At 46.3% G+C, this 27,453-nt stretch overlaps 1 protein-coding gene across 1 annotated transcript; it reads right to left on the bottom strand.

Moving 5' to 3' along the window:
- Positions 1–243: 243 nt before the first annotated feature.
- On the bottom strand, positions 244–26,628 carry TMEM145 (transmembrane protein 145). Its single transcript, XM_081962711.1, has 15 exons — positions 26,473–26,628; positions 17,036–17,110; positions 16,805–16,882; positions 14,298–14,384; positions 13,234–13,335; positions 12,536–12,620; positions 11,628–11,699; positions 10,779–10,847; positions 9,237–9,317; positions 8,724–8,802; positions 7,283–7,376; positions 6,241–6,413; positions 5,035–5,155; positions 3,116–3,316; positions 244–1,571 (listed from the first exon to the last, which is right to left on the bottom strand). Exons 1-15 carry the CDS (start codon positions 26,593–26,595, stop codon positions 1,350–1,352), a joined length of 1,662 nt encoding a protein of 553 aa, XP_081818837.1. The 5' UTR covers positions 26,596–26,628; the 3' UTR covers positions 244–1,349.
- Between the last annotated feature and the right edge of the window lie 825 nt (positions 26,629–27,453).

Consider the following 27,453-nt stretch of genomic DNA (forward strand, 5'->3'; position numbering starts at 1 on the left):
AGAACTACCATTTTCAGGGATCCTTCTTGGACTGCTGTGTCACATTAAAAAATAGGTTTGGTTCTATTAGTTTTGCAGATTATCCCGAGGAAGAAGACAAAGTGTGTATTACATCAGTGTCTGTGGTTAACAGGCTATTTTTACCAGTAGAAGAAAAAAATAGAAATGTTCCATGTTCAGTATCTCTTCCTCCTTTTATAAGCAGATGTTTCCCTAAAAGAGTTACATGTTTTCACATTGAAATAGAAACATGAGAATATTCTTTATTTTGGCAAAACGAAGAGAGAGAAAAGCCAAAAAAAAAAAATGTGCTCTTGTGGTTTTCAGAAATTCACCAGGATCAGGGAGCAGAACCCACAGAATATTCATTTTATTTTATTTTTTTTATTTATCAAATTTATTGGATGCTCCTCTTGCCACAGGATAACTTTAGTTCCTAGGAACTAACAAGAGCAACATAATTATCCTGGGGAAACTAAGGCAGAGGGACCTAGAAGATTCAAACTATCTTCACAAGGTAGCAGAAAGAAATAAAAAGTGGACCAAAAGATGTTACTACCGAGTCATGTAACATGGAGATATAATTACAAGGCGAATCAGTTTCCTCATTGGGGGACCCAGAGAGGAAAACCACTGAATCACAATGGCGGCTGAGGAAAACTACATGATCTTGGCCTACAGCAGCGTTTCTCAACCTTGACAACTTTAAGACGTAGAGACTTCAACTCCCAGAATTCCCTAGCCAGCCATGGAGCTGAAGTCCACTCATCATCAAGTTGCCAAAGTTGAAGAACAAACTGGTCTTACACAGGGTGGAAAAAAAAGTCAGCCGAAGATGGGCCTGTCGCTCTAAATTTATGGCCTGTGGACTTCAGCTCCCAGAATTCCTGAGGCAGCTGTGCCAGCTGAGGAATTCTGGGAGTTGAAGTTCGCAGGTTGTAAAGTGGCCACAGTGGGCCACCCCTGATCTAACTAGAAGAGAATTTAGACCCATGTTCATTCAGTGCTTGGCTTCCCCTCACCGAAGCAGCCCCAGAGGGGGTGGGAAAGCTTAAGACTGTCCCATGGGGAAGGAGCGGCATGACCTACAGGCTAACTGGGTCATCGCGAAGGAGTCAGGAGGTGGTGGGGAGAGTAGGGCTGAACCCACCCACCCTATCTTGTCTCCCGGGTATCATTGTAGAATCCCAAGAAGGGAGGGAAATTGGACAAAAGGGAAAAATGCCACAGGTGAAAGGAGAGAAACCAAGGATGGGGGGTGCCATTGTCTGAGAGAGGGACACCCCCCCCCCCAAGTAAATGTCGAGATAGGAATCAGCATAGCCAAGAGGGAGAGAGTCAAGAGATCCTTACACGGGCCGGGCGCCGGTTGTATGCATGCTAAAATACTCGGTGTAGCCGTTATGTTGGTGTAGTTGGGGCGCATGGAGCTGGTAGGGCGGAGGCTGAGTCTCGCTCCCCAGGGATGGCTTCAACAATATGGGGCCCCCGCTGAGTTCAGAGGTGGTGACCACGCAGTTGGAGGTCAGGCTTCGGTCAGCAGAAGAGGTGTCCTCCATTTGTTTGTGGGTCTGCAGGAGGAAAAGTAGGTAGAGAGCCCGAATAAACATTGGCAGGAAAAAAAGAATGACTGTCTTGGTCACCCTTTCCTCCTTTATCAAATCTAAAGCAACACGATCAAGAAGCCTTGAAGGACACAGGCTGAACAACTCAACCACCTTATCCCGTCCCCTTGGACTGTCTTTGGATTCCAGGCAGTTTTGACTTTGTGATGTTTGTTTTTTTTTTAAAAAAAAAAGGCTGCCCTGCCCTAATTTAATGTTTCATTTGTTGTGAATATTTTTTTCACTTCTTCTTTGATTTGATTTATGGCCCTTTTTAAAATAATAATAAGAATAAGAATTGAAGCGGAGGCCTTTGGGCCACCTTATTATCATATTGTTTTGCTGACTGCTGTAAACTGGCAAGGGAGACTCATTTAGCCAGCGAGGGGGTTTAAAAATTCATTAGATCAAAATCAATGAATTGCTCTGCCACCACCAACTGCAGCACCGTTGGCAGTCCGCAGGGAGATCGGAGGCCACTGGCATGGCATAGCAAAACCAAGGGAAGAAGAACAATTAATCAGTGGAGCGCCTTGCCTTACAAGTTACAAGTTGTGGGTGCTCCCACACTGGAGGCTTTTAAGAAGAGATTGGACAGCCACTTCTCTGAAATGGTATGAGGTTTCCTGCCTGAGCAGGGGGTTGGACTAGAAGACCTCCAAAGTCCCTTCCAACTCTGCTATTTTCAGTGGCGAAAGCACTGTGTTCGGTGTGGAAAGTAGCTAACTCTACATCTACTCTAGTGCAAGGAGAAAGGAGTCTGCCTGTTCTATGCGACGTTGCCATATACGCCATGAAACATCATAAGCTAAGTGGAGGTACACTTGCGAGCTCCATTTTTGCTGGCAGAGGCACCGTGGGGTGGTCCTTTGTTGTTTTTAGGGCGGCCTCACAGGCCAGATATGGGTGATATATACTCAAAATAACATTTTTATCTCAGAAAGTCAAGGACACCTTGCCCTGCAGCTGTGATGGTGTGACTGGGAGGCATCTCCTGTTTCGGATGATTGGAGCATGTGATGGACATGTGGTTGCTGGGCAGGGATTTGAACTTTCGTTTGGGTGGGAAAAACCTGGAAGGTTTCAGATCCGGGTTTTCCCAGATGTGCCAATATGGCAAATGGAACTTTGGGGAACCTCAAGCCTCGGAGTCTTCTTTCATTGGGGGGTGTTGTTTGGAACCCTGACATTAACCCGAATCTTATTTAAAAACTCTACCAGCTCCCTCAAACTCCGGGGTGCTGACTGAGGTCCTGAGCCCAGAACACCGACCCGATCCCGGGCAGCACAAAGATTCAGGGAAGATGATACCAGATTTAAGCACACCGCAGGCCGGATCTCACCCACGGGCCTTGAGTTTGACACCCCTGCTCTACACCATTCTTTAAAGAACTTTTTTAAAGGCCACCTGAGGACATCATGTGCGATTCCACAGAGTGATTTTTTGGGGTCAGCTCTAAGATCGTAACCATTTAAGGACGGGGATTTCTCAGGCCCTCTCCGATTCTCACATTGCTGGTGTTGCTTCCTGTACTCTGGGGGATGGAGAACAGCTCTGTGAAGTTTGGCACCGAGTCACTGATGAAAGTCACGTTGCCGTAGACGTGGTGCGGAAATTTGGTCCCTGTCGCAGCCTCCTCCACAATCCCAATCTGTGACGTCCGAACGTGGTACGGGAAGTTCTTATTGGCCGCGGAGGGCCTGGTGATAATCTGCGGAAAGAAGGGAGACAAGCGGGCAGCTGGATGAAGCTACCCTTTCAGATTGCAGGTCCTTCCTCTGGGATAACATCACCTTCCTCTTCCTTCTCCAGCAAGTTATTTCATCAGCATTTGACAGGGGCGCAGATATTCTCCACTGGCTAGAATCACACAACCTAAACACAATCTGTCCCAAAGGTGCTTCCCCCCCCCCAAAAAAAAGGTAACTGCATTTTCTCAGTTTTCCGTGAAGACGTTTCACTTCTCATCCACGTAGCTGCTTTAGTTCTTCTGAAGCTTCGTAAGCGAAGAAGCTTCTTGGAGGAGAAGCGAAACATCTTCAAAGAAAAACAAAGAAAGTCCAGTTGCCTCTTGAAAAAGCAAATTTGGGATAGCCATAACTTGGTTAGACACAAAACTCAGGTTCTCAATTGCTATCTATGTCAACTTTCAAAGCATCCCTAGCCTGCTCTCAAGTTGCCCTAGGTCAGGGGTCACCAAACTTAAGCACTCAAAGAGCCATTTGGACCCGTTTCTCACAGAAAAGAAAACACCGGGAGCGGAAGCCCGCTGTTCAGTTCTGGAGCTGACCGGAAGTTCAGTTCCCCCACCATAGAGTCTCCTCCTAGCGCGGCGTACTTTTCCCTCTGCCTGTCATAACCGAAAGCCCTATCAATTGTAGAGACAACTGGAAAACCCTCCCCTTGCCATAGAGCAGGGGTGTCCAAACTTGGGAACTTTAAGACTTGTGGACTTCAACTCCCAGAATTCCCCAGCCAAGTCTTAAAGTTCCCAAGTTTGGACACCCCTGCCATAGAGTCTTCTGGCACACTGTGCTTCTCTCCCCCCCCCCCCCCCGAAGCTCCTCTCAAAATTGTGGTGCCGACCGGTAACGGAGCCACAGCAGAGGGAGGAAAGAGCCACATGCGGCTCCAGAGCCGCAGTTTGCTGACCCCTGCCCTAGGTAGAGCGATGGGAAACTGACAAAGCAGCACGGCAGACACAAACAGAAGCACATTCCGGGCATATCTTTCTCAAGGCTGTCTCCTAGGTTACCCACAGCAGCTGGAGGGGAGTGATCTCTCCAGCGTGCAAAAGTGCTCCATTGGAGAATGTGATTTATAACACACCCTGGGAGGAGGGGGGAAAACAGGGTCATAATTGGGCCGTAAATTACGTGGGGTCAGAGTTGGCTTCATTTGGGTACTTGCGGACATGTTGCTCCTAATAAATAACTGGATTTCTTTTGAAGCTTTGACTTGAAGCTCATGATTTATTTAGGGCATCCGTTGGAAACCTGACAATCTACACATAACATAACATGTCCATATACATTAGGGCTTAGCACAAGGGCCTGTCTCAACAGCACCCTAAGACAACAGCAAGGGTTTCCTCAACTCTCTAAACCAAGGTTCCCCAATCTTCAGTCCATGGATGGCACCGAGCCACAGCATTCCGGGAGTGCAAGTAAGCAAAACCTCATCGGTGGGATGCAGGCAGCACATGAAAACACACACCCCTCCATTCCACGGAAAAACCTCTCTCCAGGGAACCAGTCCCTGGTGCCCAAAAGGTTGAAGGCCGCTGCTCTAAACCACAAAATGTCCAAACCTGTTTCAGTTAAGCTCAATGTTCTGAGCATCTCAGCCACCCCTGAGCATCTCAGCTGTTCCTGCGCATTAAGGCCTGCCATAGGGATTAGAAATGGTAGGGGATGTGAAAATTCTTACCAGGAAAACTGCGTGAGCGTACAGATGAATCCCCAGCTGAATGCCGTTGACTATTTTCTCCCGAGCCCACTTTGGTATGCCAAAGTTAGCGATAAGCGCCGTGACTGGAACAGCAAAAAACCTACAAGAGAACAAGACGCCGGCTAAAGGATGCAGATCCTGCTGCCTAAAGCGTTGGATTTCATTTTAAATAGTCCTTCACTTGCAACCACTCATTTAGTGACCGTTCAAAGTTACACCAGCACTGGAAAAAGTGACTGATGATGACCAGTTTCCACACTTCCATGCTGGCTGGGAAGTGTCTGTAGCAAATCCAGCCAGCACACAAGTAAATAACTCAGCAGGATTCATTTATAAAAGAAACTTCTTTATAGGCAATCATATAAAACATGATGCATGTATACAATACCCATGCAGCTCTTGCAATGTGGTAGAGAAGAAGTAGTAGCAAGGACAAGGACAAGAAGTAGAAGTAAGGAGCAACCAAGCAAAGACAAACTCTTATATACACAGAACAGTTAAACTAAGCTATGCCCAGGCTCCGAGCCATCTCACATGGCTCACAACAAATCCAGTGTCTTAGATACCAAACAGTTCCCATTGGCTGACTTCTTGTTATGGCTATTCCAGTTCATAAATTCTTATACACTGACAGGAAGACCCACCCATCTTAAAGTTGACAAGGCTAAGAAACACTGCCTTATACTAACAACTAAGACCTCTAGCAGCCAATACTACAATGGGGGAACTGGTACATAGCAATAGCCATAGCACTTAAGACTTATATACCGCTTCACAGTGCTTGACAGCCCTCTCTAAGCGGTTTACAGAGTCAACCTCTTGCCCCCAACAATCTGGGTCCTCGTTTTGCCGACTTCGGAAGGATGGAAGGCTGTGTCCACCTTCGGTCAGGATCGAACTGCTGACAGTCGGCAGAATGGTGCAATGCCTGCAATACGGCATTCTAACCATTGCGCCACCACGATTCTTCATACTCAGTTACTTAGCCTTTTATTTACTTGTGATCAACGTTTTTAACGCCTTTTATGTTTTTATACTATTGTAAGCCTCCTGGGGTCACTCGAGACGGTGAAACGGGCAGCAAATGAAATGTCATGAATAAATCAATTTTTCTTTGCCAGGACCTCCCTCCCCCCCCCCAAAAAAATAATTTTCCTGCCCTGTTGATCTTCTAAACTTACTGACCAGAGGGTATAAGCAGCAAAGAACGGCACGTAGAAAGGTTGTTTCTCTGGGAACTGCTTGAGAGTGATGAGGATGGCGTAACAGAACCAGATGTAAGCCACAAATTGTAGGGCTATCAAGCCATATCCGGCAGGAGATTCATAGGTGTAAAGGACTTGTGCCTGATCAAAGAACTGAGCACCGAAAGGAAGGAAATGGGTATAAAAAAAAACTTGGGGAAGTAATGATTTTTTAAAAAAACTACACAATTTCCCCACAGCAAGATAATTTCCCCCTTAATCAGTTATGGAGATTTCTAGATTTATCGTAGCTGGGTAACAAATTACAGTTCATGCAACAAAGTTGCACAACTAACAAAGAGCAACAAAGATAAGTCTTACCCTAATTTATTGATGTTTGAGAGGACCTTGGTGCTCTTACAGCTGGGTCGTTTTCTTGCAGACGTTTCACGACCCAACTAGGTAACATCATCAGGGCTAGAAGGGAGTGAGGCTTGTTCTGTGTTTATGAACCCCACTTCCTTCTGGAACTGATGATGTTACCTAGTTGGGTCATGAAACGTCTGCAAGAAAACATCCCAAGCTCAGAGACCAGCAAGGACCCCACAGTTCTCCTCCTGCTTCTCCTGTTCCTCCTCCCAAATCCCACTTCCTTCTAGCACTGATGTTGACACCTAGTTTGGTCATAAAACATCTGCAAGAAAACCACCAAACTCGGAGAGCACCGAGGATCTCTCATTTCAACCCCGACCTATAAATATTCCCCTTTATCAGTTATTGATCATTTGCAAGACAAACCAGACAGGGAATTTGCATGAAATCAAATTCTTGACTCATCTAGCTGAGAAGCCCGAGAAGCTTCTTGTGGTGCGGGGACATTGCTGAGGGGGTGGAGTGGGGGTGGGGGGAGAAACGACAACTATTTTTAAAGTTGTGACCCTGACAGGAAGGTGTTATCTAGGAAATAACCAGAACCCAGAACATGCAAACTAAATTTGTGTGGCCCTCCAAGCATACGTGGCTGAAAAGGGAAAAGAACGTACCTCGGCTTCGTAGATAAACAGCACAACATGAGTGATGGTGTAGAGGGTCATGTACACCGAGAGCTTGATGGAGCCCGTGTGGCTGATCCGACCCCTGCCAAAAAAAAGGAGCCGTGAGCCAGGATTACAGGAAAGGAAACACCGTCTTGTATGCATGCGCTCTTAATAACCTTCTCTCATTCCTGATAGCTTGCCAATGACATAGAGCAGGGGTGTCCAAAGTTGGGAACTTTAAGACTTGTGGACTTCAACTCCCAGAATTCCCCAGCCAGCTCTGCTGGCTGGGGAATTCTGGGAGTTGAAGTCCACAAGTCTTAAAGTTCCCAACTTTGGACACCCCTGACATAGAGGCACAAATTCCAAGCTACTCTCCCCAATGTTCTTAATTTCATAACTTCAACCACGGGTGGGCTTCAAAGTTTTTAGCCAGGGGCTCTTTGCCCAGTTGCTGGGTGGCATAGCCATGGTGGGAGTGGCCTAGTCAGCCTCCTGTACCACAGCGGGGGGAGGAGGGGTGGCGTTTTTTCCCTCCCCGGGCTCCAGAGACTCTGCTCAAACCTCCGGGAGGATGAAAACAGCCTCCTCGTGTTCTGGAGGTCCTCTGAAGGCTGGAAACGTCCCGTAGGTTCATTTTTCACCCTCTCTGAGTTTCTGTGCATGTCCTTACGGAGGTGGGTTGCTCCCGGTTCGGCCCGGATCGGGCAAACCGGTAGTTGGAGCAGCGGGAGGCTCCGCCCACCCACCCGGATGCTTCTGTGCATGCGCAGAAGTGGCGCGCGGGTGTGAGCGTGCATGAGCGAACTGGTAGTAAAAAAAAATGGAAACCCATCACCGGCGCCCTCACTTACCTGCATCCAGCACGGGCCGCATGGAGACTCCTGGAAGGGGCAGGCAGGAGTGGGCGGGGCCAGTCGGGACTGGGATTTGGGGGTTCTCCAAACTGCGCAGAATCTTAGCTAGAGGTTCTGCAGATCCCCTGTGAAGCCCCAGCGGCCCAGCCCTGACTTCAACCCAACGGGTCCTTTGACCCTCACTCAACTTCCTGATCTCTTGTTGCTTTTCCACCTCAATATTGTTCCTATATGCCCCGCTTCCTAACTCAAACCGCCTTCTCTATATTTCTTCTTCCGCTTTTTGACTCCTCTTTGGAACGGTGGAAAGCACAGGTGTGGTCAGAAGGCAGAACATCTGTTTCCTCCCATCGTTTCACCTCTCGACTCTTCTTTTCCTAAAACTCTACAGTTCTCTACAGGTAGTCCTCGACTTACGATCGGTTTGCTCAGCAACTGTTCGCAGTTACAACAGACCCGTGGGTACTTATCCAACTCAGCCCATCCCTCCCTCTCTGTTATCCCCACCATATCATCACCTCTGTGGTTACACACACACACACACACACACACACACACACACACACACACACCATCAGCTGTACTGGTACCTGGTAACCGTGAATCCTTTTCCCAACAGGATGAGCATCAAGAGGAAGATCAAGAAACTGACGGAAAAAAGGAGCTTGGCTGGAATTGGGGAAAAGAACAAAGGAGAGGGGTGAGTGAATCTGAACCAGTCAGAGATTTAAAATAGTCCGTGGTCATAAGGATAGGCGAGACACAACACTGCTCCATAAAACTCAATCTTGTCAGTAGCATCTTTTCTGATACATCATCTTATCTGTTGATAGCATCTTAGCTGTGCAGAGAAGAGCATTAAAGATGATTAGGGGACTGGAGGATAAACATATAATGAATGGTTGCTGGATCATTATACTTAATTAAAAACAAATAAATCAAGCCCCAGCTCTTTATGAGGTGTCAACTTAACCATGATGGCTTGTTCATCCCAGCCATTGGTTTTATGTTATGTGTAAAACCAATGACTGTGGCGGTTCCACAAATCATGGTTTAATGGGAATCCATCTGGGAAATGGGAAGGTCCATCCCTGATAACCTACCCAAGATTTTAAGACTGTCGTTTCCAATACCGTCACTTGCATACTGGCCCCAGTATATGCAGAAGAACATCAGGCTGAGCACTGGCGAAGAAAAAGAAAACAGATGACATGCATGTAACACAGTAATAACATGGGTGGGATTTATAGAAGAGCAGGCAGAGCTGGAGGGTGAGGTGGGGTTAAACGAGTCATTGGTTGAGAATCAATGCATTCCCACAAAAGTCTACACAAAACCACTCATGAATTCCATTCCTCCTTATCTAGCACCAATTTAGTGTTGAATTTTAATTGATTCTTGGGCATAGATAAAGGTAAAGGTTCCCCTCGCACATATGTGCTAGTCATTCCTGACTCTAGGGGGCGGTGCTCATCTCCATTTCAAAGCCGAAGAGCCAGCGCTGTCCAAAGACGTCTCCGTGGTCATATAGCCGGCATGACTAAACGCCAAAGGCGCACGGAACACTGTTCCCTTCCCACCAAAGGTGGTCACTATTTTTCTACTTGCATTTTTTACGTGTTTTCGAACTGCTAGGTTGGCAGAAGCTGGGGCAAGTAAAGGGAGCTCACTCCATTATGTGGCGCTAGGGATTCGAACCGCCGAACTGCTGACCTTTCTGATCGACAAACTCAGCATCTTAGCCACTGAGCCACTGAGTAGACTTGAGCAATAAATATCCTGAACTGCAACTTCAAGCATGATCCTGTTTCTTTGCACCCGACAGATTTCAATCGCTGCTCTTTCAACAGTTTTGGCTTCTCTTTTCTTTCTATTATTGGATCTTAAATGACAGCCCTCGTATTTTCTAATTTCTTCCACTGCCACCTGTCTCCACCTGCCCTTTTCGAAACAATTCTGGGAATCACAAAACTGCCATTATTTATACAGCTACCAATGTGAATATTTAGGTGCAATCTGTTTCGTGCCATCTGTTACAGAAAATGCAGCTTTTTTTTTTTTAAAAAGTGGAAGATGTGGCTGCAAAATCATGGAAATACAGGTCCACTCAAAGGAAAATACTCCGATCTTCTCAACCAAACCTAAACTACCAGTGGAAATAATTGTAATAGGAATTCTCTTTCCCATAAGCAGAGTCACCCAGTTGGCTTTCATGACTAAGGCAGGACTAGAACTCACCATCTCCTGGCTATTGGCTCAAAGTCAACCAACTGTGTTTCATACCTAAGGTGGGACTAGAACTCACTGTCTCCTGGTGATTGGCCCACAGTCACCCAGTTGGCTTTCATGCCTAAGGCGGGACTAGAATTCACCATCTCCTGGTGATTGGCCCAGTCATCCAGTTGGCTTTCATGCCTAAGGCGGGACTAGAACTCACCATCTCCTGGTGATTGTCCCAAAGTGAACTAGCCACTTTTCATGCCTAAGGCAGGACTAGAACTCACCATCTCCTGGTGATTGGCCCAAAGTCATCCAGCCAGCCAGCTTTTGTTCCTAGTCAGGACTAGAACTCACAATCTTTCGCTTTCTAGCCAAGTGCCATAACCACTAGACCAAATTGGCTCCCTGCTTCTCCTCAAACCTACCCTCTACTCCAGCTGCTGTCATGAACATCTTGTATGTGGTGTGCAAAAGTTGCCGCCCTTTCAACAGATCTGGGGGGAAAACAAAAACAAAACAAAGGGGAAAAGCATCATTACAATTCAGGGTATCTGTTCCCACATTCCACAATCTTACGACCATTGCACCATCCCTGTGTTTACATAATTGCAATCCAGGCACTTGGCAATTTGGTTCCCTTTACGACTGATTGCAGGGTCCTGCAATCATATGAATGTGATTTATTACCTTTTTGGACATTTTTTTTTGCTGCTGGAAATGCCCATTTGGAAGAATGAGTTATGACAAGTTTCTTCTCGTTACTAGGTTGCTTCTCTCCTAGATTAGTTTCTATCCATTTTCCTTCCTTCATTCCTTCTTTTCACCTTTCCCTTCCTCTTGTCTTCCACCTTCCCTCCTCTTCTGTCCTTTCTTTCTCTCTCCCATCCTCTACTTTCCATCTTTTCATCTCCCACTCTTGGCCGTGCCTCCTTCTCTGCCAGCGTTCCTCCAAAATAACCAAGATGATATACGATCTCATGCTGGACTAGGGGTTTGGGCTAGATGACCTCTGAGGTCCCCTCCAGCCCTGAATTGCTGTGCTGTGCTGTTAATTTAACCACCCATTCGCTTAGCAACCAATGCAAAAATGGTTTTAAAAACTGGATCTGAGTTGACATACAATTGTAAGGTCTTAGGATGGGAAATTCTGACCCTATTTGTGGCCATAAGTCAAGGACTGTATTTGCTCAAATCTGATGTCATCAAATCACATTCAATCAGAAACAGGAAGTTGTGAACCAAGTTCAGAAGCACAAAAGCTCTTTACTACTTACAGCCAAAGTAGCAAGAGATGATGAGGATCAAGATGAATATAAGTAGGAAAGTGATGTCAGTTTCCAGGATACCTAGAAAAAAAGAACAGGAAGAAGAAAAAAGGACACACTGAAAGGACATCGGCCATTAGAGAAGCATTCTTCAAACTTGTCCCAAAGGTGCTTTTTTTCAAGAGGCAACTGGACTTTCCAGTTTTTCTTTGAAGACATTATGCTTCTCATCCAAGAAGCTTTTTCAGCTCATACCGACTCTAGGGGCCGGTACTCATCTCCGTTTCAAAGCCGAAGAGCCAGCGCTGTCCAAAGACGTCTCTGTGGTCAAGTGGCCGGCATGACTCAACGCCGAAGGCGCACGGAACGCTGTTACCTTCCCACCAAAGGTGGTTCCTATTTTCCTACTTGAATTTTTTACATGCTTTTGAACTGCTAGGTTGGCAGGAGCTGGGTCAAGTAACGGGAGCTCACTCCGTTACGCAGCGCTAGGGATTCGAACCACTGAACTGACGACCTTTCTGATCGACAAGCTCAGCGTCTTCGCCACTGAGCCACTGCATCCGTTTAAAACAAAAAAAAACCACCACCGCCACCAATCTTCAGATGAAGAGGCAAACTCTTTTTCCACCCAAAAGCGAAAAATACCCAGGATATTTGTAATGGTTTGCTCTGGGGTTTGTTTGGGTTGGCTGCGATGTTTAACATCCATCCTTGTCCAGACGCCATAAAACAGACGGGGCAGAAAGTTCCCACGCTTAAGCTGAGGGCGCTGCCAGGGTAACACAGTCTATGGAGAGGCAAGCGAAGGCATCTCAGATGCAAAGAGCCAACTCTCACATATGTGCAGGGGATTCTGGGATATCCCCTTGTGGGCCCCTGAAAACGGAAGGGTACGGGCCGAAAAAAAATCTTACCAAATTCATCCGCAGAAAAGTGACGTGTCCAGAACGACTTGCCGTTCGTCAAAATCATCTCGTACTCCAGTTCCAAGCCGTCACTCTGTCAGAGAGAGGGGAGGTGAACATCAGCAGAGGCCTTAATGCAGGGGTGTCAAACTCAATTTCCTCAAGGTTGTGTTTGGCCTGGGGGGTGGTGGTCAGGGGGCATGGCCAGCTCGACGTCACTCGTGTTGGGGGCCACCTGTGTTGGCCAAGTGCTAAGGCAGGACCTTCACTCACTCTCATTATACTCTTCCTCCCTTCCTTCCTTCCCTTCTTTTTCCTTCCCTCTTCATTCTCCTTTTTCCTTCCTTCCTTCCTTTCCTTCTTCTTCCTCCCTTCTTCATTCCCCTCTTTCTCTCTTTTTCCTTCCTTGCTCTCTTCCCACTTTTCCTTCTTGGTCTTTCCTCTTTCCCTTTCTCCTTTCCTGCCCCTTCTCGCATGCTCAAATGCATAAGGGGAAACATTTCTCCTTTTAGTTTCGTTTTTAGTTTATTTTGCCAGTCCTCTGCCAGTGAAAATGGAGCTTGGGTTGGCACGATTTTGGCCGCGGGTCAGATCTAAGCATCCTGTGGGCCGGATCCGGCCCCTGGGCCTTGAGTTTGACACCTTTGCCTTAATGGGAAGGGATACAGGCTGAGGGGCCGGGGGGTGGGGGATACAGACAGACTCACCCCACATTTGCTGAGAACCACATACCACCAGCGTTCCCGGACGGAACGGAAACTTCTCCCACTTGTGCAACTCAGATACCGGACTGAATTTTCGGTCACCAGCTGGACGAGAAAAGGCACAAAATATAGCCAAATTTAGCAACAACGGATTGTTCTGTTTGCATTATCATTTAGAGATTCCCACCCAGCGACTGTAATATTCTCTGGCTTTCAGATCATATCAAGTAAATGTGAGCATGACCCAAACTTCTCCCTAGTCCTCAACTTACAACCATTTTGTTTAACGACCGTTTGCATTTACAACGTCCCTGAAAAAAGTGACTTGTTTTTTTTTTAAAAAAGTGTCGGCTTTAAATTCTCAATACAGTCTGGTTGTCTTAGATCCAGCTTGCTAGTGGCCTGTTCAGAAAGGAACTTCCATCCCTTAAGCAAAACTCACATGGAAAAACAGGTGGCAGAAAAAAAAGAATTGAGCTTTTACATTTCCTGTTCCATCCTAGCCTTAAATCTGAGCACCTGCCAGATTTGCTTGATTGCTGTGATGAATATTTGTCTGATATTTTTAGCCTCTGCTAAAACATTCACTAATTGAAAGTTCTGTTAGGGAGAAGGTTACAGGAGAAGTATTTCATAAATTGCAAAACGGAAAGCCAAATCTAAATCAGCGTTTCTCGATCTCGGCAACTTCATGAGGTACGGACTTCAACTCCCAGAATCCCTTCGCCCAGCATGTTTACGATGAGTGGACTTTAACTCCCAGAATTCCCCAGTCAGCATCTTAACACATGTGGGAGTTGAGGTCTACCCATCTTAAAGCATGCTGGGGAATTCTGGGAGTTGTGGTCCACTCATCTTAAACATGCTGGGCTGGAGAATTCTGGGAGTTGAGGTCTACCCATCTTAAAGCATGCTGGGGAATTCTGGGAGTTGTGGTCCACTCATCTTAAAGCATGCTGGGCTGGGGAATTCTGGGAGTTGAAGTCCACTCATCTTAAAGTTGTTGAGACTGGGAAACATTGATTCTAGACGACAGAAATCCCTTTGTAGTTATTGAAATCTCTTACCTTGCACCCAGACCAGGCATACTGGGTTGTAAGGTTGATAACTTGATTGTTTTCAGGGCGGATAACTGATTCTTTCATCAGACAATCCTAAGGAGAAGGGAGAGAACACAAAAGAGAACAGTGACTCACGCAGAGGCATGACAGGCACTTTCCCCTAAGGCTCAGTCCTTGCACTGAATTTGGAAGCACAAAACACAAAACGGGGTATAATTTCTCATTCACTTGCAGCTCCATTAGCGCAGCAAACCATGTCGTTGTCTCACAAGTCTATCATTTCTTAATTTACTTATTTATTGTAGCATAATAGATCAGAAACTCATAATTTTCTAGGTCGTCTCCCTGTATTATGAGCCCTCGGAGCTACAAAGCAACAACAAAATCAGATTTCAATTCATTTTAGTCTTCAGAGCTGATCTAAGAGACCGATAGTCCTCCAGATGACAGATTAACAGCGTTGGAAGGGACCTTGTAGGTCATCTAGTCCAGCCCTCCACCCAGGCAGGAGACCCTATGCCATTTCAGACAAATGGCAGTCCAATCTCGTCTTGAATGTTCTTAAGCTGCCTACCCAGCCAATAAAGCCAAAGAGGAGGGGTGCTAAACATTGAATTTCAGGAGCAACTGGAAGATTTTAGGATGCTTTTCTTCCTTCCTCTATAAACTTGAGGAATAAAAAGAAGAACATAGAATAATAGGGTTGAAAGGGACCTTGGAGGTCTTCTACTGCAACCCCCTGCTATGGCAGGAGATCCAGGGGTGGGCTGCTGAAGGTCCGCAGGGGTTTGTGAGAACCTCCAGCTAAGATTCTGTGCAGTTCGGAGAACCCCCAAATCCCACTCCTGGCTGGCCACGCCCACCCCTCCCAGGAGTCCCCACGCGGCCCATTTTGGATGGAGGAAAGTACAGGTGGCGCTTGGAGGCTCGGGGAGGGCGAAAAACAGGACTACCGGAAGTTCGGGCCTCCAGTGCCCGGGGAGGCCATTTTCGCCCTCCCGGAAGCTCAAAAAAGCCAGGGAAGGCAAAAACGCCTCTGCCCCGGTGGTGCAGGAGGCTGACTAGGCCACGCCCATCATGGCCACGCCCACCCAGCAACCAGGCCGAGAACCCCTTACTAAAATTTTTGAAGGCCACCCCTGAGGAGATCCTATACGATTCTGGACTTTCTTGGGCTTGATGGGATGGATACACGTGAACATAGAAAGAATAACAGAATAGTAGAACAGAATAACAGAACTGGATGGGATCAAGATTGCAAGAGCTGCAATCAAGACAGCTGTTAGATACAGGTAACCTGAGTCCGGGCCAGGACTGTGTTGTGAGGAAGACCCTCCCGAGTTCTCACAAGGATAAAAGAAAGACGTGGGGAAGCAGATCCAGACTTCCAATACAACCGTTTAAGGGAAGTAGTGTGAGCTTGTGTAACACTTGTTTCCTAGACTGGATGACCATTGAGCACTGACAGTTCCCTTTTTCTGCCCTAGAATATCATCTCATCTGGGCCACTATGAGAATCAGCTATTTGAAACTATTCAGAGCATTGCCCCCCCACAAAAAAGATGATGCGTAAGCAAAGGAAGAAGAAAGAAGAAGAAGAAACAAGAAAAAGAAGAAAAAGAAAAAGAAGAAAAAGGGAAAGAAGAAAACGAAGAAAAAGAGAAAGAAAGAAAAAGAAGACAAAGAAAAAGAAAGAGAGAAAGAAAGAAAGAAAAAGAAGTAAAAGAAAAGAGAGAGAGAGAGAGAGAGAGAGGCAAACAAGCAAAAAGAAGAAGAAAGAAAAAGAAAGAACAAGAAGAAGAACAAGAAGAAGAAAAGAAAGAGAAAAAGAAAAAGAGAAAGAGAAAAAAGAGAATTTGATGCAACAATAACAGGACACTGTTCATGGCTGTACTAGAAATTTCTCTTCAACAGAATAGGTCCCTATAAAGGCAGTCCTTGACTTACAACCATTTGTTTGGTGACCAAAGTTACAATGGCACTGGAAAAAATGACTTAGGACTGTTTTTCACATGACCATTGCAGCATCCCCAAAGTCACGTGATCAAAATTCAGCCGCTTGGCAACTGACTCGTATTTATGACGGTCGCAGTGCCCTGAAGTCATGGGATCCTCTTTTGCGACCTTCTGACCAGCAAACTCAATGGGGAAGCCAGATTCTCTTAGCAACCTTATTATTAACTTATCCCCTACAGTGATCCACTTAAAAACGGTGGCAAGAAGGGTCGTAAAAAACGGGGCAAAACTCACTTAACAAATGTCTCACTTAGCAACAGAAATGTGGGGCAAGAACCACCTGCGTATTATACCAAATCTCAAAGATTTTCAGAATAGCAGTGCTCCAATTATACAGTAACTCCCCTGCAAATGAGCAATCCGATTGAAGATCAACGCGAGGAATTAATTGGCAAGGCAGAAACTAATTTAGCCCAAGAAATAACAAGTTTAAAAAGGAGGAGGAGGGAGGGGGGAAGCGGCATCCATCTGCGGTGCGATGATCAATGAAAACTGACCTTATTTCCCTTTTTGTAAACAGCCGGCCACTGGGAAGGATCGTCAAAATAAAGGAGAATGTTCTCACAACATTTGTTCTTCAAAGAGAAGAAGAAGAAGAAAAGAGAGTGTTACACTGTCGGCAGCACAATTGTGTAATTGCAAACCTATCCAGGGCGCGGGAGAAATTTTGTAGGCTGGGAATGGGGAAAGGTATCCTTAAAAGGGAGGAATGCAATGTTGAAAGATACCTCTGGGTAGCGGAACTGGAAATCCAGGCGTCCATAGTCGGAAAAGAAGCAGAATCTAGTCAAAAAGACCCAATCCTGGAGGGAAAAGGAGAAAAAAAACAACCTGTCAGTTTTGATGAAGCTCGATATTTATATTAGTGTTTCTCAACATCAGTACATAGTTTTAAGATGTGACTTCAACTCCCAGGAGTCCCCAGCCAGAAGAATTTAGAATTACAGAGTTGGAGGGGACCTTGGAGGTCTTCTAGCCCAACCCCCTGCTTAGGCAGGAAACCCTATACCATTTCAGACAAATCGTTATCCAATCTCTTCTTTAAAACTTCCAGTGTTCTAGCCATTGACTATTTACTGGAGTTCAGAGGCAGAAACCTGGAAACACGACCATGTAAATCCTTGAACGTGCCAACTTGTGCCCAGTGGGGGGAAAAAACCCACTTTATTCTGGAAACGATTGCCCTAAAATACGCACGAATCAACAGCTTGATCTTGAATCCATCCCAGTTACTCTAAGGCCCATTAATTTAATAGAGTGCAGTGCATCAGCTAAAGAAACCTACCCAATATGATCTGGTTTATAACCACAAGTGCCTCTTATAAGATTTATAATTACTGGGAATGAATGTCTGTGTGCTTAAACTCTGAAATGAAATGGACAAATGGGAATGACGGGGTTTTTTTGTAGCAGGTTGAAGCACCACAGAATTATAACGCTGGAAGGGGCCTTGGAGGTCTCTAAGTCCAGGAGTCCCCAACCCCCGGTCCGTGGACTGGCACATGTCAGGATGCAGTATGTCGGACGCCCCCTCCGATCCGTGGAAAAAACGGCCCCTGGTACCCAAAAAGTTGGGAGCTGTTAGCCCAATACTCTGCACCTTTTGTAGGTGAATCATTAGAGATAGTGAAAGGATTATAGCAGGGGTGAAATCCACCAGTTTCTGACAGGTTCTGGAGAACCGGTAGCGGAAATTTTGAGTAGTCCAGAGAACTGGCAAATGCCATCTCTGGCTGCCCCCAGAGTGGGGTGCGAATGGGGATTTTGCAGTATCCTTCCCCTGCCACACCCACCAAGCCACGCCCACCAAGCCACACCACGCCCATCAAGCCATGCCCACAGAACCGGTAGTAGAAAAAAATGGAATTTCACCACTGGTTTATAGCCAGTCGCAACTTGGGTTGATGAGAAGGCCGCCTGAGGGTTTTCTAAGCAAACTAAGTTATAAAGATTTACTTGTAGATGTGTGAAAAGAAGGAGTTAGCCACGCATGCCAATAGCAACCACTGATAGCAAAAGCAATAGCCCTTAGACTTATATATGGCTTCACAATGCTTCTTTAGCCGCCTCTAAGCGGTTTTTACAGAGTCAGCCTCTTGCCCCCAACAATTTGGGTCATGTTATCCACCTTGGAAGGAAGGAAGGATGGGTCAACCTTGAGCCTGGTGAGATTCGATCTGTCAAATTGCAGGCAGCCGGCAGTCAGCAGAAGTAGCCTGCAGTACCGCACTCTAACCACTGCGCCACCACAGCTCATGGTAGCCCCATTCCCATTTTTTCTTAATTAAATAGCATAAAATCAAACACAACCCCGATCGATCCATCACGGCACACCTCATTTGTAGAAATGGGCATCAAGTTTCCATAACCCCATTTTCTTTCCGTTTAATTTAGCTTACTTTATTGTCATTGCACACGGTACAACGAAATTAAAGCCGTTGCTTTAATTTAACACCCTGCAAGCTGTTGCTATCTCACAAGCCCAAGCCTCCTAATTATGAAGCCTTCAATACATCTGAACTCTGCTTATTCTACAGATCTGCTAACTGCACCTTATTTGGCTTTCTCCAGCCAAAGTTTGGGAGAAACATTCCCGCCGGGTGCAATGTTTTCCCCCTCTTTTCTGCAATTTACACCCTGTTCACATTCAGCGGTAGAAAGAGAAGGAAACAATAGTAAATAAAGCCCAATCCATCCTTTCGCTGCAGTTCCATTTTCAGTGCTGAGCTAATTAACTACACGACAAGCCAAGCAATTATTCTGGATTCATTCGTGCTGACTTGGAAGGGATCAGCCATATTCCAACTTTTTTGGCATGCACAATTTTTAAATTGTGCACGCTCAGATAATACATACCTGATTACCCTATTCGAGAGCATGCAGTGCGGGGACTACACTCACTTTACAACAGCCGATAGAAAGACAATGGTGTGAAAAGTCAGGTTCTACATTTAGGCAAGAAAAACCAAATACACAGGTGTAGGAGAGGTGCTAACTGCGAGGGGGATCTTGGCATCCTAGTGGACAATCACTAAATATGAGACAGCCGTGTCCTGCAGCTGCCAAAAAAGACAATGCAGTTTTTCTTAGGCTGCATTAACAGATGGAGAGAATCAAGATCACGTCAAGTGCCTTGGTAAGGCCACATTTGGAATATTGCATCCAATTTTAGTCACCGTGATATAAAAAAGACGTTGAGACTCTGGAAAGGGTGCAGAAAAAGCAACAAAGAGGATTAGGGGACTGGAGGCTAAAACATATGAAGAACTGTTGCAGAAACTGGGTGTGTTTAGTTTAATGCAAAGAAGGACCAGGGGAGACATGATAGCAGTCTTCCAATATCTCAGGGACTGCCCCCAAAAAGAGGGAGTCAAACTATTCTCCAAAGTACCTGAGGACAGGACAAGAGGCGATGGGTGGAAACTAATCAAGGAGAGAAGCAACTCAGAACTGAGGAGAAACTTCCTGACAGTTAGAACAATTAATCCGTGGAACAGAAGTTGCCTCCAGAAGTTGTGAATGCCCCAACACTGGAAGTCTTTAAGAAGATGTTGGATAACCATTTATCTGAAGTGGTGTAGGTTCTCCTGCCTAGGTGGGAGGTTGGACTAGAAGACCTTGAAGGTCCCTTCCAATTCTGTCATTCAATTCTATTCTGCTATCTGGTTATTCTGTTAACAGGCAGAAACGGCCTACGTTGTGAGATCATCCTGAGCTTGCAAAAGGCCTGGGAATAATTCACTTTTGGGATCTGGCTCAGAAATACTTTGGGCCGAGGAAGAAAAGATACGGAAACAGCCAACAGACTTGATGGATAAGGAAACGCTCGCTTATCTACGCATATGAATATACCTATTTATCAAAGCGAAGTGCTTTTTGTCCGTGGAGGAAATGGGTTTTTTGAAGAAGCTGGCTCCTTTTCACCTCATCGTTTCTCTTTCGTCCAACTCTCAACCCCATCTTCTTGCTCTGTTTTTTTTTAAATCCCACTTGTTCCCATGGCAACAACCTATGCTCATGGTTTCCACGGAAACCGTACCAGAGGCTGAAGGAGGCAGAGGAAACAAGTGAAAATCTGGGGCAAATGTGTGGGGAAGAATGATGGTTTGGGGGGGGCACCTCCTCGTGCTTTCTTCCTGGAGATCAGGCAGAATGTTAAGCGATCCACCGAGATTCTCTGGTTTTCCTCTCCCTAAAACCCCCCAAATGAAAAGCTGCCGGAACTGCGGCCAAAAAGATTTGCAGCCAGGCTCCTTGAAGAGCAAGAATAGGTTTTGGGGGAGGAAACAGTAGCTCCTTCTCGGATCGCAGCTCCACATTTGCAAAGAGGTTGCCAATTGTGTTGTTTTTTTTTTACTGGCCTATTAATAGTTGTTTTGCAAGTTGCCATTATCCTATCGGTCAGTTACAGGATGCGTGGGATGTAGAACATCGAACGTCAGAGTTGGAAGGGACCCAGTCCAACCCCCTGTTCAAGCAGGAGATCCTATACCATTCCAGACAAATAACTATCCAATCTCTTCTTTAAAACCTCCAGTGTTGGACTATTCACGACTTCTGGAAGCAAGTTGTTCCACTGCTTAATTGTTCCATTTTCAGGAAATTTCTCCTTAGTTTCAGATGTTTTCTCTCCTTGGTTAGTTTGCATCCATTGCTTCTTGTCCTGCCTTCAGGTACTTTGGAGAATAGGTGAACTCCCTCTTCTTTGTGGCAACCCCAGAGATATTGGAAGACTGCTATCATGTCACCCACTAGTCCTTTTGATTAAACTAAACATACCCAATTCAGTCAATTCAGAATAGAGCTGGAAGGGACCTTGGAGGTCTTCTAGTCTAACCCCCTGCTCAAGTAGGAAACCCTACACCACTTCAGACAAATGGTTATCCAATCTCTTCTTAAAAACCTCCAGTGTTGGAGCATTCACAACTTCTGGTGGAAAGTTGTTCTATCGTTTAACTGTCCTGCTGGGGAAATTCTCCTTAATTCCAGGTTACTTCTCTCCTTGGTTAGTTTCCGTCCATTGCTTCTTGTCTTGCCTTCTGGTGCTTTGGAGAATGGGCAGCCCCTTTGATATTGGAAAACTGCTTAATCATGTCACACACACACCCCTAGACCAGACATTTCCGATTCTCGCATTTTCTTCTGCATTTCTTCCTACTGCACACATCTCTGCTCTGGCCTGTGCTAGAAACTTCACTCTTCCTTCAACCCTTGTTATCATTACTACGATATGGAACCGAATGAAGTGACACCGATAGCAGCTTAGTGAAACCATGCAAAGGATTGATTAGAATACGCCCCCACACACACGTGTTAAGTGTTTTTACACGTTGCCTTTTGAAGTCGTAGCTTTTCTACAAGGCCGCGTTCATCTGTCAACCCTCTCAAAACATAGATCAATAGATGCCAGTCCTCCGAGACCAGCAACCTGCAAATCCCAGAAGCCTATCCTCAATCAGAATTTATTAATATATATGCACCACTCTGTGATGCCATTGTAAGAACCACACTTAAAACACGGCATCCAGTTTTGATCTCCACAACGTAAAAAAAGATGTCGAGACTCTAGAAGAGGGGTGTCAAACTAAATTTCATTCAGGGCCGCATCAGGGTTATGTTTGACCTTGGAGGGCCGGGCGCGGGTAGGGTGGGGGGCAAGGTGACCCTGGTCATGGTGGATGTGGCTGCAGTGGGCGTGGTCATGGTGGCTCAAGATGTGCTTTTTCACAGGCTCAAAATGCGCTTTTTCCCATCCCTTCTTTCTTTCCGCAGTGCGGCCCATTTTCGGCCAGCCGAGTGCTGCCGGAGGCCACGGAGGCCGAAAAACGGACCGCGTGAGGGCCCCGCGTGCTCCCTGCATGGCTTGTTTGGGCCAGCAGAGGCATTACGGGCTGGTCCTTTTGATATTTCCAGGCCAGATTTAAACACCCCGGAGGCTGGATCCAGCCCACGAGCCTTGAGTTTGACACCCCTGCTCTAGAAACTGTGCAGAAAAGGGAAACAAAGATGATTAGGGGATTAGAGGCTAAATATATATAAACAACAGTTGCTGGAACTGGGTGTGCGTAATGAAAAGAAGGACTAGGTATGAAATGATAGCTGTGTTCCAATATCTAAGAGGTTGCCACAAAGAGGAAGGGGTCAAGCTATTCTCCAAAGCGCCTGAAGGCAGGACAAGAAGCAATGGATGGAAACCAATCAAGGAGAGAAGCAACCTGGATCTAAGGAGAAATTTCCTGACAGTCAGAACAATGAATCAATGGAACGACTTGCCTCCAGAGGTTGTGAATGCTCCAACACTGGAAGTTTTTAAAATGTTGGCTAGCCATTTGTCTGAAACGGTATAGGGTTTCCTGCCTAGGCAGGGGGTTGGACTAGAAGACCTCCAAGGTCCCTTCCAACTCTGCTATTCTGTTAACGTTTCTTGGTAAATAACGAACAGGGATTAAAATAGGACTGCTAATCCCCATTTCAACCTCACAACTCTGCCTTGGATTCTGTAAGGAAGTGAATTTACGTCCCCCAATTCTCAACTTTGTTCCATTTGCTAGTTCCTGGACCAGTAATATGCTAGCTAGCAGACAAATAACCCACCCACCCACCCACAACTCTACCCAATAACACTTCTGTAATATAAAAAACAATAGCGTCTCCTGGTAATTGAAAGATGGAATAGAGGATTAGCTTTGGTATACAAGATCTGCTTCATGCAATCTCTTTAATAAAATTTGCCGGTTGGAAAAACAGTAACTATCCAACGCCCTCTGAATTTAGGGAAAAGGGAAAAAAAAGCCTACATGGCAAGACAATTTAATACTGCTATCTACCTATTTGGTGCCAAGCTCCATGATAACCACCAAATGAGAAGGATAGAAATTTTCCTAATTTCTCGCTGACAAAGCTGAAGGTCATGCTGTCTAATGGTTACAGTCCTGGAAGGGGTTTACATGGGGAAAAACTGGTGCCAGGTTTGAGGGTAGCAACTCTTCCAACGGTGGAAGCTCTGCCCGGAGGGATTAACATGCCCCGTGCTTCATATGGAGTCTTAACGGACACGAAATAGAAAGGGGCCTGTGTGTGAAATCCTGTTTAATCTATATACTACGTAAGAGATAAACAATTACAGTCCAGTCAAAATCGACAATCAAAAAGCCCCAAAGGAAACGGAAAGATACCTCCTCGCCAGCAATCAATGCCCAGATGAGCAGAGATAAACGCCAAAATTAATATTAAACCAACAATCCGGAAACAAACAATACCCCAATCAAGGAACCACCAACTCAGGCAAAGAAACTAACAATAAACAACAACCGAATCAAGAAACCACTGAGACCACTCTCACCAACATCGACAGGGCAAGTTATAAAATGAGAGCAAAGCCTACCCCCTTCTAGCACTGATGATGTTACCTAGTTGGATCATGAGACGTCTGCAAGTAATCAACCAAGCTCAGAGAACACAAGGACCTCACAGTCCCAGTCCTCCTCCTCCCAAACTCTATTTCCTTCTAGCACTGATGAAGTTACCTAGTTTGGTAATGAAATGTCTGGAAGAAAACAACCAAGCTCAGAGAGGACCCCACTCTCCTCCTCCTCCTCTTCTTCTTCCTCCTCCGCCTCCCAAATCCTATTCCTTTCTACTACTGATGAAGTTACCTAGTTTGGTAATGAAATGTCTGGAGGAAAACAACCAAGCTCAGTGAGGACTCCACTTCCCTCCTCCTCCTCCTCCTCCTCCTCCTCCTCCTCCTCCTCCTCCTCCTCCTCCTCCTCCTCCTCTCTCAGTCCCTTCTAGCACTGATGATGTTACTTAGTTGGGTAATGAAACATCTGCCAAAAACACTCAACCAATCTCAGAGAGCACCAAGGGCCCCGCTACATATTGCTCCTGCCGGCTGCTCTGGCTTTCATTGGCCACCCTCGTCTGTTTGGATGCCTGTAAGTGCATGCTCCTGCCAATTCGGGATTAACGTTTCGTACATTTAATGAAGTGAAGTCTATGCTCTATGAAGTCAGCCTCCCTAATGATCAATGTGTCCTTAAAGCATCCCAATCCATCGGGGGCTCTCCTGTTGGGAAGGAAGGAAAAAGTGTCTTCCTCTAAAAGTTGTTTGCACCCTCATCCTTTTAAACAGAGAATAACACTGTGCCAAATGGATTTATTTAGTAAAAAGCAGAGCTTATATGCTATGTGCACACACACAGTGTGTGTGTTTATGTGTATGTGTGTATATGTGTGTGTATATTTACATACACTTATATATAAACAAGCATCAGTGGTGGGTTCCTCCCGGATCGCACCGGATCGCGCGCGCTCCCTTTCAGCGCTCCACCTGGCTTGCGCGCTCCCTTCCGGCGCTGAAACCGGAAGTACAGTTTTGCCCGGCCCTGGCGAAGCAACGACGCCTGCCTGCGCTCCACCAGCTCGGCTGGGAACGGAGATGTTTCCTCAGCGGAGCGGAGCGCCTGAAAAGACTTTTCAGGCGCTCCGCTCCGCTGAGGAAACATCTCCGTTCCCAGCCGAGCTGGTGGAGCGCAGGCAGGCGTCGTTGCTTCGCCAGGGGCGGGGCAAGACTGTACTTCCGGTTTCAGCGCCGGAAGGGAGCGCGAGAGCCAGGTGGAGCGCTGAAAGGGAGCGCGCAAGCCAGGTGGAGCGCTGAAAGGGAGCGCGCGCGATCCGGTGCGATCCAGCAGGAACCCACCACTGACAAGCATACACACAAACACAGACATAGTATATATGTATATATAGGGACGCAGTGGCTCAGTGGCTAAGACGCTGAGCTTGTCGATCAGAAAGGTCGGCGGTTCGAATCCCTAGCGCCGCGTAACGGAGGGAGCCCCCGTGACTTGTCCCAGATTCTGCCAACGTAGCAGTTCAAAAGCACGTAAAAAATGCAAGTAGAAAAATAGGAACCACCTTTGGTGGGAAGGGAACAGCGTTCCGTGCGCCTTCGGCATTTAGTCATGCCGGCCACAGGACCACGGAGAAACAAAGATGAGCACTGCCCCCTAGAGTCGGGAACGACTAGCACAGATGTGAGAGGGGAACCTTTACCTTAAATATAAACTAGCACACACACATAGTATATACTGTGTGTGTGTGTTTGTGTGTGTGTGTGTGTGTGTGTGTGTGTGTGTGTGTGTGTGTAGATAGATAGATAGATAGATAGATAGATAGATAGATAGATAGATAGATAGATAGATAGATAGATAGATAGATAGATGATAGATATATTGAGAGGATGGATGGATGGATGGATGGATGGATGGATGGATGGATGGATGGATAGATAGATAGATAGATAGATAGATAGATAGATAGATAGATAGATAGATAGATAGATAGATAGAGATATACAGTAAACACACTCATCACACACACATTATACATACTGGTATACATATACTATATACATATACATGTACACACCATGTCTGCACACATCAACACATCTTGTCCAGCACTGGACGGCTGAACCACGGCCCCCCTTTGTATCCGGTTCACCGTAATGGCCAACACTGCTCCCAAGCCTGGGAGAGGAGGTGTCAGGCACACCCCAAAGGCAAGTCTAGACTTCCTTCGGCACTAAGAAGGCGGAGAGCCTGCCGAAGACACCTGCGGTCTGGAATTTAGAATGATCCGGCACCATTTTCCCATTTTCACACACACCTCAGATGGGGGAGCAAAGGCTCCCAAATCTTTTGTTCAGGTCTCTCCTCCTCCTCCTCCTCCTCCTTGCAGAAAAGGAACACCCAACTAGGAGGGAAGAGGGGCTGGGCATGGAATCCATAGGGTGGGGGGGGAGATTTAAAAAAAAAAGGGTGGGTAGGACCAATTAAAGAGAGTGTGTGATCTTCCTGGGCTGGTCCAAGGAAGGATCTCAGAGGCAGCTGCCTCTTATGAAAGGGGGATGTGGGGAAGGAGAGAGAAGGGGGGAGGGATCCCCAGGGAGGGAGGGAGGGAGGGGGGCACACACACCACCCCTGCCCCTTCGCATCCAGGACCACCGCAGAAGATGCCAAAGGGCTGGGATGCCAGCTTGAGAAGCCCAGGCGAGAAGGGGCCATCCTCGGATCGGTTCTGCCCGGCCCACCCACCCCCTTCCCCTCTTCCAAGGCAATGCTCCCCCCCCCACCCACCCCCCAAAAAGCTGCAGACTCACCTCCTTGGTGCTAAGGTTGCCCTTGACGTATTTGCCCCAGCACCATTCGGGCAGCAGCATCAGCACCAGGAGCTGGAGCTTCCGAGTCCCCGGGAGCCGCCGCAGAGGCTGGGACGGCTCCATCCTCAAGCCTCCGGGCCAGCTCTCCGCCGGCTGGGCTCCCTTCCCTGCGCGCTCCCGTTTAAAGAGATACGATCTCGGTTGCGCCCCCCCCCCCTTCCCTTTCTTAGCCCGAGCCTGACTGGAGACGGAGGCGCTGCGTAGACCTGAAGCAAAAAAACACACCCCACCCCCACCTTCTATTTCCACCCCCCCTCCTTATTTCCTTTTGGTGGGGAGGGGGAAAGAGAGGGGAGGTCCTGTAGGACTGCCTATATATATATATATATATATATATATATATATATATATATATATATATATATATATATATATATATATATATATATATATATATATATATATATATATATATATATATAGATAGATAGATAGATAGATAGATAGATAGATAGATAGATAGATAGATAGATAGATAGATAGATAGATAGATAGATAGATAGATAGATAGATAGATAGATAGATAGATAGATAGATAGATAGATAGATAGATAGATAGATAGATAGATAGATAGATAGATAGATAGATAGATAGATAGATAGATAGATAGATAGATATATATATATATATCCTCTCCATTGCATTCCAATCCTGGAAGAAAAGAGAATGAAATAAAAGTCAGAATAACTGGCATTGGCTTCTTGGGTTCCAAACAAGTCTAATCGCATCTTGATTTGGGTCCCCGACCTCTGTTCTAGATCCACTTCGATCCTGGTTCTAAGCCCTCCAACTTCTTTTCTTCCTCTTGATGCAGTAGAGGTCAACGGAAGTCCCTTATAGACCTTGGCTCTCGCAACACACCGAAGACACAACATGGTGTAGAGTCCCCCTGCTTGGGCAGGAGTTTGGACTAGGTGACC

Source organism: Natrix helvetica (assembly GCF_964273705.1).
Source record: "Natrix helvetica genome assembly, chromosome: 9".
Classification (NCBI taxonomy): Eukaryota; Metazoa; Chordata; class Lepidosauria; order Squamata; family Natricidae; genus Natrix; species Natrix helvetica.

Bases quoted from the DNA above. Each gene is read 5' to 3' on its own strand.
- TMEM145 (XM_081962711.1), bottom strand. From the start codon at position 26,595: ATGGAGCCGTCCCAGCCTCTGCGGCGGCTCCCGGGGACTCGGAAGCTC. The intron at 8,803-9,236 runs GTAGGTTATCAG...CCCCAATTCCAG, and splicing joins CGACAGTCTTAAAATCTTGG to CCAAGCTCCTTTTTTCCGTC. The intron at 5,156-6,240 runs GTCAGTAAGTTT...GTTCTCTTGTAG, and splicing joins TTTGCTGCTTATACCCTCTG to GTTTTTTGCTGTTCCAGTCA.